Source organism: Dermacentor albipictus, chromosome 8, assembly GCF_038994185.2.
Source record: "Dermacentor albipictus isolate Rhodes 1998 colony chromosome 8, USDA_Dalb.pri_finalv2, whole genome shotgun sequence".
Classification (NCBI taxonomy): domain Eukaryota; kingdom Metazoa; phylum Arthropoda; class Arachnida; order Ixodida; family Ixodidae; genus Dermacentor; species Dermacentor albipictus.
In genome coordinates, this window is record NC_091828.1 from 100,688,781 (window position 1) to 100,703,152 (window position 14,372).

The 14,372-nt window shown below is 51.6% G+C and overlaps 1 protein-coding gene across 1 annotated transcript; it reads right to left on the minus strand.

Annotated features, from left to right (window-relative positions):
- Window positions 1-2,985: 2,985 nt before the first annotated feature.
- Window positions 2,986-9,594, minus strand: LOC135913769 (glycogen synthase kinase-3-like). Its single transcript, XM_065446415.2, has 3 exons — window positions 9,096-9,594; window positions 5,229-5,615; window positions 2,986-4,348 (listed from the first exon to the last, which is right to left on the minus strand). The coding sequence occupies exons 1-3, from the start codon at window positions 9,207-9,209 to the stop codon at window positions 3,647-3,649; spliced, it is 1,203 nt and encodes a 400-aa protein (XP_065302487.1). The 5' UTR covers window positions 9,210-9,594; the 3' UTR covers window positions 2,986-3,646.
- Window positions 9,595-14,372: the final 4,778 nt, after the last annotated feature.

The following is a 14,372-nucleotide window of genomic DNA, read 5'->3' on the forward strand; positions in this document are numbered from 1 at the left end:
CCCAAGTTTATATCACATTTTTTTTGCTTCGTCATTGTACATGTACAGGCATCGACGTGTTTATTCGTGCACGCCACCAGTGGAACCTTCAATTTTTTTTGTCTTTGTATTTTTGATTGGCCAGAGGGTTCAGTCATAATTCATCTTGCGTCTCGAAGGAAGCCTTGATCAAGAAAAAGGAACGGCGAGTAAGAGGAGAATAAATTCAAGTAGGAGAGGGACGCGAATACTCCGACGCTCCCGAAAAGCATTGAGGGCGGTTGCCCCGCGTTTCCATTGGAAACGTGCTTCTCGCTTGTGTATACCCGCAAGCGGGTGTACTGCTCCTTCTCATCATCGGAGCCGGAAAAAATATTACCGCGAGGCCCGCACCCGTAGTTAAAAAAAATAAAGAGCACATTCGATTTGAGACTCTCGACGATGCCAGCTATAGGGCTCACGCTCGCGGCAGGAATCCAGTCAGGAATCCAGCCATCTCACCCACTATAGGAGGGTATATGAGGGAGAGAGAGATAGAGAGAGATGGTGATGAATGATCCCTTGCTTTCATTCGGAGCGGGGCAACAAATCGTCGACCGCTCGAAGGGTCGCTGCCGTCGACTGACCGACCGGGTGGAGCAACTGGCGGTTCCCCGTCTTTCACGCGGGCTTGCCACCGCTTATTCCTTTCGCGGCAATTTCGCTTTTCTTCTCCAGACGTGGCCCAGAAGGCGCCCGCTCGCATACGCTCCGTTTGTTTCGCTGCATCGTATAATGCGTTCGCGATGGGGGTGTGGTGGCAAAATGTGGCGAACGAGTCCGCCGCTAGTTACACCAGTCAAGCAACGACGCCGCGTGCGTCTGTACGTGTGTGAGTGTGTGTGTGCGTGCGTGCGTGCGCGCGTGTGTGTGGGAGGGGGGGGGGGGTGTGAGTGGGTGTGTTTGCGTGCAAGCGTGTGTGTGTGTGTTAAAACATGAGTAGGTGAAGACGGAAAAAGCTTTTAGGAGCTGCGATTCCAAGCTCGGAGCCTCACCGGCGCCTGGCTGGGGTGTGATCACGAGGCGTCGGCGACTTGCGTTATATGTTAGGGATATATATATATATATATATATATATATATATATATATATATATATATATATATATATATACACGCTGTCGTAGACTGCACTGCCTCCGGGATCGGCCCGCGAAAAATGGTTACATACCAGGCAGGAAAGAAAAACTGGTCTAAATTCGACCACAAAGTCTCGCTACAAAATATTTTGTAGCGATAGTGCAGTCACAGCGCAACATTATGCATCGATATGAAAACGAGGGCATCGCAAAGAACTTGCAAGCAAGCATATTTGCGGCACGAAAAAGTGAAAAGAGAAAAAGAGCGCCGCCATGACAGCTCGCCGGATGTGACGCAGAACCCAGACACGGCCTCCCCCCCCAAAACGCCGTGCCTGCTCGCTCCTGCTTCGTAAGCATGGCGCATGCTGCGTGCGGATACGACTACTTTGCAGCGGCTCAACTGTTGGGTCGTTGGTTTCCAACGACTCGAAATGACGGCAAACAATGGAATTCAAACTGTGGCACCTTAGCTCAGAAAACTAGGCAAAAGGAATGCGAATTCGACCACGCCCGTCGACTCAACAATTCCGCCCCGAGCCTATCCGCGGCAACTGCCTGCAGCTGCACATCGTTGGCCATGCCTCCTCCCCTCCCCAGATCTCATAACGCACTCCCTATTATACGTTGGAAAATTATGCGGCGCCATCTAGTTTCAACTAAATAAACTAGGACGATGGTATCTTTAAAAAACGACGTCGTTTTACAACACCGTCTAGGAATTACACAACTTCCAGGACGCTTGCAGTATGGTATATAAAGGCGAAAAAGTGTCATTACAGAGATTTCTTTTATACGTTCGTAAACGTATGACCAATCGCGGAATGCCGGCTTGGAGGATCTGTGTACGGTGGCCCTGTGGAGACATCATGTGACGCATAATTTAACCAAAGAGAAGACACGATAGAGGGAAAGACAGGCGAAAGGCAGGTAAGGCTAACCAGAAGGGAACGTCCGGTTCCATATTCTACAGTGGAAAATGGGGAGCAGAAGGAATAAACAGCAAGAGAGCATCGACACGATTACGGTGGATCACTACTACCGCTTACTATCGCAGCATGGGGTCACCTGTAGCGCAACGAATGGTGTTTCAGGCTACAACCGCTTACGCAGCTAACTCTGTTGTCCTTAAAAAAAAGTGTATGTCTCACACGAATACTGCTATTACCTACCACATTCCTATGTTCATTTTTACGTTCTACCTGTCCATTTTTAACAAATTAAACTCCAGCGAGATTTCGTCGCAGTTAGCTTTTAGGCCCTGTCGACCGATCGATAGCCAGTCGACCCGAATCGACCCCGCTTTGGGGTTGGAGTCCAATCACAGCGCGCCGGCAGGCTACGAATTGCTTGGTCGTGGTAACAACTTTATTGAGACTCTGCTCAGTTATGATCTGGCAGGCCCGAGTCCTAGAATGGCCCCTCACGAGGAGCGACCCTTTCGGCCCAGGCAACGAGGGCTTTTTGTACTTTTTCATTCGGTGTTCTGAGCAGCTCTTCCCACGTCTGTTGTGAGGGAGCTGGCAGGAGCGACCTGGGAGGGGGTAAGCCCTCGCACCCCCAAAGAATGTGATTTTGGGTAGCCAATGTTTGATTTGTGCAATTTTGACATATTTGGTTCCATTTCCCATTGGTAATTATCGACTCGACTTTGCGACAACACGCACGAAACAGTATGGACTAAGGCAGGATACACTGCAGCGGCACAAAGAGACGCACGATGCCATTGACGCGTCGGTGTTGCCGTGCATTGTTGTTCTCTTGCACAAACTTTAATCCAGCCAACCGTTGACGCTGACGTACTAGGCTATGTCACACTCGCTAGTTAGCCCAGGGATCACTAAGGATCGCCAGCTGCGAAATCCACGTGAGGCGCGTAAAATTCTCGCTCGTGAAAAAAAAAACGTTTATTTCTTCACATCTAAGCATTTCCACCATGAATAGAATGAGCGGAGAGGATAAAGAGAACGGCGCAGCCGCACTCGACGCTCTATGCGTTTCATGGCACCAGCGCAGGGTACTTTATAATATACGTCACACTTCCGGCTACACAATGACGCCATATGCCGAGTGCACTTTACATGTCACTTAGACGCCGCGTCGCAACCGTATGCGGGGCGCTATGGGGATGATTGAGAATGCGTTTGTACACAAGAACGGCGGTGCTCGGCGGTTACGGTCAGCCGTCCGACATTGCGGTCGTCCTACCGACGCCTACACACACAGACAGACTCACCAATGCCCGTCAGCCGGCTGCTGCGTTCTTTTTTTTCTTACATTTTTTTTTCTCTCTTTGTCATCAAAACACCCGGTAACTATATGCCACCGGGCCGGTCAAAAAGGAGAAGCGGCAAAAGCCGCACCATGACACATGAGAACACTAAAATATATATAAAAAAGGGGTCGTTTGGTTCGGGCCCGCTGGTTCTTGGAACGTGAAAAGCCTTCGGAGAGAAGTCGACGCGTTCGCGCCCAGGACAGGAGAATGGCCGTCGTGAAAGAAACCCGATCCGCAAAAAAAAGATCAACTTGAGAGCGGGGCAGTTTGTGTCACTTCTTCGCTAACGAGCCCTTTCTGGACATCGCGTTGCTGCCCGGGCCGGCCTGTGGTCGCAGCAGGTGGTTGATGGACGGGTTCACCTGGAGCTCCTCGGCCGAAAAGTTGAACAGGGCCGGCAGCGGGCCGCCGTCCGGCAGCGTGGCCCCGGTCATGCGCAGGTCGTCGAAGAAGCCGTGCGCCATGCCGTCGAAGCACGTGATGCGCTTGCTGGGCACGTAGTCCAGGAGCCTGGCGAGCAGGTCGATGGCCTTGGACGTGCCCTTGCCCTCGAGCACCTTCTCCCAGGGCACCGACTTGCGCTTGGGGAAGCGGCACTCGGTCCAGTTGGGATTCATCTGCAGCACCTGCTCCTCGGTGGGCGTGCCCAGGATGCGCATGATCTCGGAGAACTGGTCCAGGTTGCTGTCGCCGGGAAAGACGGGCCTCGCGATGAAGAACTCGGCGAGCACGCACCCCGCCGACCAGACGTCCACCATGGTGGTGTACTCGGTGGCGCCCAGGATGAGCTCGGGCGCCCGGTAGTAGCGCGAGCAGATGTACGCCACGTTCGGCTCGTCCTTGATGAGGATCTTGGCCGAGCCGAAGTCACACACCTTGACCACGCACTTGTCCGGGTCGCAGAGCAGGTTCTGCGGCTTGATGTCCCGGTGACAGATGCCGAGCATGTGGATGTACGCCAGGCCCCGAAGGACCTGCGATGCGCGAAACGTCGGGCAGAAGAAAACGAAAAGGAAGTTGAGAAAGGAACATTTATTTTTTTCTTTTTGACTTTCCAAAACAAATTTGAATCCCCGGGAAACTGTCAAGATCAAGTTGGATAAGCAATTTTACTAATCTGCCTTGCATCGTACGATTTGAACAGCGAGAACCACCATTGCGACAAGATGGGAGGACTGTCCTTATCAACATTCGCGTAACACGTCGAATCAGTGAAGGCGGAATGGCAGCTAGCCACAGTGCATGATGAGTTTGCCCAAGACACCGAAACCTAGTTTTCTGAAGAAATTGGAGTCGACTAAGCATGGCACGCGTTGCCATGTGTCCCTGTGTTGGCGTACAGTCAGCCTACTGCTTGATTTTTAACACAAAGACCCCCAACGTAGCGTCGTTATGTTTCATTCATGAAGTAAATTAGCGAACTGAGGCCTCCGCGAGAATTTGTACACATGTTTCGCGGGAGATATCTACGTCTACTGATTATACCAATAATTTCACCGCAATAAATTTACCCTGCCGAGTTTTAGGCTTAAGCAACTTTCCACAGCGGATGATGAACACGAGAAAGTGAATCGTCCAGACGACCCACTTTCAAGAATGTCCACGCCGTACTGTCACATACCTGAATTGCCGACCTAGTCACGCCAAAGGTGCCACGCTTGCATGGTACATAATAGACTGACTGACGTGTGGGGTTTTATCGGCTAGGATTTGATCACCGGATGTAGTTTAACGCGCAGCCCACTCAAATCGCGAGCACTTTTTTTGATGGCTTGTTACAGACGGCGCCGGCCGGGTATCGAACCCTCGAGCTCAAGCCACACAACGCCGAAGCCACCGCGGCCGGCGGTGTACCTGGTACATGTAGAGCTTGATGAAGAAGAGCGGGAAGGTGTGCTTGTTCCGGCTGTAGTGCATGATGACCCTGTGGACGGTCTCCGGGATGTACTCCATGATGAGGTTGAGGTAGACCGTGTCCTTGTTCTTGTCCAGCGTGCAGAAGAAGTAGCACAGCCGCGTGATGTTGGGGTGGGCGAGCGACCGGATGATCTGCAGCTCGCGGTTCTTGAACTTGCGGTCCTGGCGCACCCACTTGACGGCGTACACCTCGCCCGTGTCGACCAGCTTGATCTGCTGGACGACGCCGAAGGTTCCCTTGCCGATCACCTTGGTGCTGATGTACGACATCTCGATCAGGTCGTCGTCGGACCCGTCGGACCGAACCACTTGCACCGTCTTCACCTGCGGCCGACAACGTGCGCACAGCTGACTTGTGTCAAAAATGCTACAGGAACGTACGCAGTCACAAGATTTTATGATCGTGATCGCGTCAACCCCAGCCGCTCGGTGCGGGCGACTGATGTGGCGCTTTGTCGCTGTTTGAAGGTTCAGCGCATGCACTCTCCCTGTTCGGCCTCGTGAGTCGTCTGCTTCCTTCGACAGACGGAGTGTAAGCCATTGCGCATGCGCATGATGGGGCACGTTTCGTCATTTCCGGATATCTTGCGACAGCGACGGTAGCAGACGAAGCGCGAGCGGCGACCCGAACTAGAAAGATTCGGTCTTCGAAAACAGCGAAATTCGAGCTAGAACAGAGCATCGGTATAGGCGCAACTAAACAGTATTTCTCGCGATGTGCAGGGGAAACGCGCGCGTCTTCGTACACAGTAACTTGAGGAAAACACATAAAAGTAATTCTACAGAAGGTATGCCAAACACTCTGAGAGCTGGGTTGTGCAAAGCAGGGGAGTGCCGCGATTCAGCCCCGTATTCCCAAACGACCCTCGAGAATCGAAAGCTCTTGCTCCACTCCATCGAGTTGAGTACAACGTCGCCCTTCGAGTGATGAGGACAGTGCGTGTCTCCAAGAGTTGCCGTGGACCGTCGTGAAGCACAGTGACTACTTCTCTCGAAGGGTCGCGCTGTTTTCCAGCTTCGAGGGAAACGACAAACAACGGAGGCGTGCAAAAACAAAGTTCACAGTAGGGGTTCGCAAAGTTCGGTTATGGGAATTCATCGAGGGGTTCTTTCTTCTTTTTCTTTTCTTTTTAACATAGGTAGGACATTGGACAATATAATAACAAGAGCTTCCTGGGGCAACTCACGGGCCCGTTACAAAGGGGACGCTCATAGCATCCATCCGTCCAACCGTCCATCCATCCACTGATGCCGGCAATTTTTCGTTTGTTTAAACAAAGGATGGGCAAGACATTAAGAAAATAATAATAAAAAAGGAGCTTGGTGGCGCAACCCCACCGCCCCGTTTCAAAGGAGACGCTCTAGGATGGCGGCTAGAAGATGCAGTGTGGCGGGCGGGCAGGCGGAAGGAGCTGCGCAAGATGGCGACGAAACATGGCGTTCCCGTTAGGGGGCGCTGTGTGCGCCGAGACCGCGTTCAGCCGATGCGGCGGTGCGTACGTGTAGGCGCAGCTACAGCCGAATGCGGGCTACCTAATCTCGTTTTCTCTGCGAGTTTATAGTTTTTCCCGTACATTGCGCACGTACATGCTTTTCAGCCATTCGCCAAGTCCTGCATGTGCGTGGGAAAACAGCGAGAAGCGGCGCAGTGACAGCCGTAGGGAGCGCGTTGTGTTTCTGATGTGTCGGTGACTGACGTCGCGAATCTCTGACGCACGGTGTGCCTTAAAGAATTTCGTAAATCCAACGTCCTATTTGGCAATGCTTTGCGACAAATATCCTTTTGTACCACGCAGGCCAAACGACGAGCAAACAAAATAAGGGTATCGTATAAAAAAATGGCAAGCTCAAGTTGTTTCAATCAGGCCTGCATAGCTGCGCCGCAGAAATGAGATTTATCGCGCATAGATTACGCGAGTAAGTGATAAGCTACGTGGTGCAGTGGTTTCGTTCTACCTTTATTTTACATTTTTCTTTCTTTTTCTTTTGATAAGTGTTTTCTTTTTTCGATGAACGCTGGTTGCTTCGAAGTGACGTTCAGAAATGTCGCCGTCGTGAGTTCTGTGTATCTCCGTTTTAGATCATCACGGGCAGACTTCTTCCGTCGCAGAGCATCCCCCTCGGAGCTCAATAAAAGGAAACGACACTTTCTTTTCGGCCGCGCACGATTTGTGCTCAGTTTTCAGTCACGTACGAAACACGTGCCTGCTTTCGAAGACCACGGCGCTACTACATCCAACTTCTGCTAAGCTCACGCAACAAAGTAACGCGTTCGGTAAAAACGGTGCACTTCTGCAACACCGACAACACATTGCACGCTGGTGCACTGGCTCAACGTGCGTACGGCCGCCACGCTGAGAACCCTATACGCGCCCTGACGACTACAGCGCCCCGGAGAACCCCTAGCGGCGGCCAGAATTTTCATCGCATCCTGTGCGCTCCTCTCCCACGGTACCCGTCACACCGCCCCTTTTAGCCACCACACTCATATCATCCATCCATTGAGTCGAGGTGGACTAGCGAATGAAGCACAGAGTTTCTCAGTAGATTACCTAGAGGAAAATCTGGCGCTGCTGCGCTCTGGTATGCATGGGAATGCCGGTATATTGTGACTTCGGATTGGCATCGCTCTCGGAGAAACAGGACACCTTGAAGACGCGCTTGGCAAGCACCATTCCGTCTGTCGCAATGATTAATTTTCTACTAAAACAGCACGTGAAAAGCTGTTTTAGTTTTATTATTACGCAAAAACATGTTTTGTTTAACTATGAGAACTTGTTATTGCGTGTACAATTATATGTTACGTAAAAAGTATCAGCGGGCCGCTAAAGTTGGAGGACAGACGACAAGGTTCGCGCTCGCTTTGAAACAGTTGGTCGTCTGTTCTTGCTTTTCTTCGCTTGGTCATGCATTGTGGGTGAGTAAAGATGTAATATGCGTGAATGGAAACATTTTATGAAGATTTTACTTTCAGAACGCGTTATTTGTGTAGCCATATCCACGTTCTAGACGAAGCCTCGTACAACACCAGCCAACACGAGCCTTGGGGACACATAAGCCGTCATTCCCATGACGGCACGGTGCCCCCTTAAGAAACTGCCATGGACGGTGGCGCCAGATTTCCCTCTAGGTGTTATAGTGAGAAACTCTATGGAATGGAGTAACGTTCAAGAATACGGAGATCAACCAGCTATTGCCGCGGCTCCTTTCACCTGGCTGACTGAAGATCTTTGAAGCTGATTGAAGCACGTGTGACGCTGCCTGCTCAGATTACCAGTTTCCTCTCCACGGTGTACGTCGGTAACGTGAGGAGAAACATAAGAGGGTGCACATACAGACTCAAGGTCACGATTGCTCGTGACCCTAGAACCGGAACCAGTCTACCTCGTTATTCTCGCAAAAGGGTCACGTGCTACTCAATGTAGCGCTCAACAAAACGAATTGCCAGGTGAACGAACACACCCGCATCGTTCGCGCAGCTCAGTTTTGTAGGATCGAGTAACCACCCTTCCCATGTTCTTGTGGCTAAACTACACTGCGGCGCCTGCGCATCTACCAAGAAAGTGGGGCAAGTCGGGGAACGCGTTAGCACCGGGCCAAGCAACTCTTTGACAGTTCCCCGCAGCACGTCTTTCCGTCCCCAAAGAACTGGCGCTTTCTAAACGTGTACGTTGAACCGGTCACGACGGAAGGACGTCAACCGAGGACGTCCCGCCAAACCACCGCGACCACTTCACGGCTACACACAAGCGCCAGAGGCGTCGCTCAAGCAAGAAGCCGGCAGCCACGGCAGAGGCGACTCACCTTCTGCCCGTCGCGCTTGGTGATCACGATGTCGGTGATGGGCAGGTGGTAGTATCCGCCACTGCTGGGGTTGTTGGCACCCGTCGTGGAGAAAGCGGTCAGCTTCCTCGCCATGCCCGCGAATGACTCCCTGGCTGGCGTGCTCGGCCTTGTTTGGTCCGCGTCACTGAGCTCGACCCTGCCGCTGACGCAGAGGATGCACGGTTGGCGAGGCCCCGGCGCTAGAGCCTCATGGGCGCCGCTCGGCTCCTCGGGAGGCGACCAGGGCACCGAGCGCTAGCGGCGGGCACATGACGCGGCGCCGACGTCTCCAGCTGCTTCGTCCGTCGTGGCCTCTGGCGCGGGTTTTTTGTGTTTTGTTTTGCTCGGCCAATCTTCTTCGATGCAGCGGACCGGCCGCCGATGCGCGCGGCCCTGGGCGCGAGGCCGGCGCCGCTCGGGCTGCGGCTTTGGATTTGTCTTGTCTTGTGTCCCCCGCACACTGGCGCATACCCGCTACGGGAGATCGGCCAAGAAGCAGGCGGTTTTCCCTATGTTTTACGTTAAAGCAAAACTATATTTGAACAGTAGAGCGTGGTACTAAAAACTGTGATTTGACGCTAGGCCACCGCCGGCTCTCCTTTTTTTTTTATGACTGTCTCGCTTGTCCCGTGGTCGTGGCTGGCCGTCTGTCGCCGGTCTGACGGGGACAGATGAGTGCATTGCGTCGTCATGCTACGATACAGAGGCTCTGATGAAGCTATGCCAGTATTCTCGAGTTGAAATGCTAGCTAGGACAAGCTGGAAGAGTCACCTGGTGGTGACTCTTCCAGCTTGTCCCAGCTGTTCCAGCTGGGACCATCAGAGCCTCTGTATCGTAGCATGACGGCGAAATGCACTCATCTGTCCCCGTCAGACCGGCGACAGACGGCCAGCCACGACCACGGGACAAGCGAGACAGTCACCACCAGCTGGAACAACTGGAACTTGGGGGCTGGGAGCCCTCCACCCTACGTCACAGCAGCCTTTACCACAGTCTTCTTCATCTAAGGTGGTGGTTTGGGCTAGTTCTTTTAGCGCTTTGTTTATGAAATTGTTTAGCGTCCTTTTGACGTGGCGACTGTCTGAACGGCGAGCGCCTGCGTGTTTCGTAACTTGCGTGAACTCGATATGTGAAGGCTTGCCTGGGGGTGCTATTCCTGACACCCACGTACCCCAATGTCTGCATTCTAAGCCGATCACAGAGGGTGCAGCTGCCAACTGTGAGCTAATCACAGCTGGCAGGATGACGAATTCGACATGGCGCTGGCGTTCGCGACCGTTTCAGATTAATGCCACGCATGCGCCGTTGCACCGTTGCGGACCATGAAAGCTCCTGCCTCTAGACAGCCGATGGCAGATGGTGTCCTGAACGTCACTTTATATAACGTTATGCTTTTACACTCCTGTTATCTGTATTAGATTACCCGTTATTCATTACGCAGTGCTACCTTAGTAACATAGTTATAGGGGGCTGGGAGCCCTCCAAGCTACGTCACAGCAGCCTTTACCACAGTCTTCTTCATCTAAGGTGGTGGTTTGGGCTATTTCTTTTAGCGCTTTTTTATGAAATTGTTTTAGCGTTGACAAGCAGGAACACCAAGAAGGGGCACAGGATAAACAAAGGGCTGCTTTGAGCTCATCGTTTACGTTAAAAAGAAAACGAACGCTAAATGCGCAAGGCATGGTATGCGCACTCTCAGTGTGCATATCCTCAAGGTAATCAATTTACTTGCTTGAGAGAGAAATGGGAATACATGCTGACTCAATCACTACGTAACTGCCTGATCACCGTGGATTCGATAATTCCTCTGACGTGTTGGTCCACGCTCTGGTCTACGATTGAACATGAGCTTTAAATCTGGTTCGCAAAGACAGTTTGTTGCAATGAAGCGGCAATATCGAAACAAGTTTTAAATGGCGTTTCGTTTGTCCTGTGCCGCTTCTATACTGTGCTCCTGTCCGCCGGCGCTCAAACACTTTCACATGTTCATTTTCTATCATCGTCATCAGCAGCGGCAGCAGCATAACTTTATGCCCAGTGCCTCCCCCCTCTCCCCCGAACGCGAAGCCAATCTCCCAGCGATTTCCAATTAGCCCTTCTGTCTTTACCTAGCTGATTCCAACTTGCAGCTGCAATTTTTCCCCGTTTCATCACCGCACCAAATCTTTTTTTCTGCCGTCCTCAACTGCGCTTCCCTTCCATTGGCACCCATTCGCTGTAACTCTTATGGTCCATCGGTTATCGGTTCTAGGCATCACATGTCCGTACAAGCTCCAATCTATTTTGTTATCTTAATGTCTCCGTACCCTACTCCGCTGTGTGTTCTCCACGCACGGCGCAGGGCATTTTGTTGCAGAAACGATGAAGACGGCATGCGCCGTCAACGCTTTAAGCTGATCTGGCCTGACCGAGTCGACGCTCGACCTTCTACTGCTATAGGCGTTGCGCGCGCGCATACTGTAAGCACTCTATCGTTCCCACATTACCACATTACATGGGAGTGTACAAGAAACCAGGCATTCCACAAACACAAAACACCAATTGCGGAGCAATGGGAGAGCTGGCTCACCAGCCGCGACCTAGAGACTCAAAGAGCTCTAATAGCGCACGCGTGCGAGGCGGCCCGGCTCAGTGGAGCCCTGGACTAGGGGCCCATCTATGGCTGAAGAGGACTCAAGCTTCAAGAATGAAGACTTCGGCCTCGACCCGCTAAAACCTTTAAAGAGGCAATAAAGTTTTCCATTCCATTCCATTCCCCTGTGTCCGCCGTGTGTATGCACTATAGCCTGAGAGGAACGGACTGCTGAAACGTCACTGCTGGCGCTATCTAACACACTTCACTGGACGGACGCCGACCGACGGTCTCGTCGCGTTCGCCGCCGAGGCGCGACGCCTACATGCAGCGACCCCTGGCGACGCTCTTCCTCGTCATGCCAGCGTCGTGGGACGCCTGGTAGCTGCCGGAGCGCTGTTCCTCCTGCACACCCGCGGTTGCCTTGCGCGCATGCGCAGAGTCGTCGCATCGCGCCCGCGTGTGGTTAAAACACGCCGTCCGAGGAGTTCAAGCGGAAGGCTAAAACCTTGCTATCGTCTGTCAGTTGCGTCGCCCAAACTGCCATTTATTTAATCGCTCGCATTCCTCTATATAGCATTCAATGTTGCGGCATCGTGAGTCCTGTTGTCAGGCCGTAAGTTCGTACTTTCTGTTACTTGCGTGTCCCCATACGAAGCTGGACGGTGAATTGGTTACCCACGTTTGTTATTGCTTTAATTTTGGTTCTGTTATACCGAGAGCACAGAAGCGAACATATTGGTTGTTTTGCGCACGAAGGGTGCAAGAGCTTTCCAGTAGTCGATGTGGCGTTATGCTTCGCCTTCGTACTCTATCGTTGCTGTTGATGGTGCGTACGAAACGTTGGCTACGTATAAAACGGCAGCGCCACCTCATCTGCAAATCCGAGAGCTTTGCGGTGCCCTCAAGCGCGTCTCGCTAGTCATTAAACCTACACCGAGAACGAAGCGATCTAATCGATACAAGAGCCTCTATTTTGCAACGCGGCATTTTAGGGGACTCTCGTTGCGAGGACGAGTCTATTCAAGCACACCGTCGCGGTAAAAAGCCAAGTAGTAGGGCAGAGCAAGGGCTTCCTCCTTTGAGCGCGTAGCAGACGAGAGAGCGCTCGACTTTGCCTTCCTGCCTTTTGCAATACAGCAGAAGGCAGACGAGAACAAGGTAGGGAAAAAAAGGCGTACACGAATAAAGTGTGCGTAAGGCGCGTTGCAGACGACAGCGTGCTGAACAAGACTCCTTGCCTTCTGCAAGAGTGCAGAAGGCAGAAGAAAAAAAAATGGAAACGGAAAACGCACAGGTAAGAAAAGTAAGCTAAGCGTTAGTGCGCGTAAAGGCGGCGCGTTGAAGAACGCAATAGAAGCCGGAAGAAGCGAGGGAGGGCAATTGAGGGGCGCCTCTTTAAAAGACCATTAGGCGGTTTGCGGTGTGCGGAAGTCGAGGGCCGCCTTTTCAAGAGCTCGCCGACACAAAGTCGCTCAGATAAGGGGTGGCTGCCAAACAAGGCCGTCGCGGGAGTAAATCGGCCGCGCTCTCTCCGCCTCGCCTCTTGTATCGTTCCAGCGCCCAATCGAAAGGGATCGATACGGCACCAGGTTGCGCTGGGGATATCTCCGAAGGAACCGGCAAGGGCCTCGACGAATAGAAAGAAGGCCCTTGAGGAAACGGCGACAGCGGTGATAAAAACCGGCTTAGCCTTTCACGCTACATTTACAAAAATTATGTATTATAATCAGTTGCATCCCAACAGAAAAAAGTATAGTGAACGCAACCAAAACTTACCAGAAAGACAGTAAAAACGTTGTAAAAGTATATTGTGTATCCTTTTTAAAAAAACACATCTTCGCAGTCTATGGAATATCTATGGACTTTTCACAGACTGATTTGCCTTCTTGTAGACTTGTCGCTCTGGTGATAAATATAGGTAGCTTAACTACAGACTAAGGTCCTCTAGAAAACCGTTTTATTTGATCTACTGGTGTCAGGCTATACCTAACGGAAACTCATTTTAATTCTGTAGACTGTCTACGGACTGCAGAAGGGCAGCGGAGTGGGCGAGTTGGTGTTCCATGGTAACAATAAAATTCAAACAGCGCTAGACGACAGGACCAGAAATAGGAGGAGACAAACACGGCGCTGTCTACGAGTGTCTACGGACTACTCGTAGACTGCACTACTTTCTTCTTGCAGACTTATCCTGGTCACAGCAAATACTACAAGCTATCAACAGACTGCAGTCATCTACGTAGCTGTTTTCTTTTGTCTCTTTATTGTTCTGAATCTTCTGAATGCATTGTTTGTAGAAATTCTATACGAACATTCGTCGGCAGAACCTATATCGCCATTACGTCGCACGGTCTCTGTGGGGTATCCATGCATTGAGGCCACAGAAAATCAAGCACGGACAACTAAGACAATAATTTTCATGAGTGGTCATATCTATATACATCATTATACCCAATTCTCAGCCGCCTTGTAAAGATTGCTTACCTTCGACATTTTTTCTGCCCTTAAAAATCGCAGGCGTGACGATTCAGTTACATTTCTACGGAAAGTCAACTGACTGCAAGAAAGAAAGAAAAACTAATCAGAAGAGCTAAAGGATCCGTAAAACCAGTTTTGCTATGGCATCGCTGTAACTAACCACCTGCTATCCCTTCCACTGACCACACGACCTACCCAACTT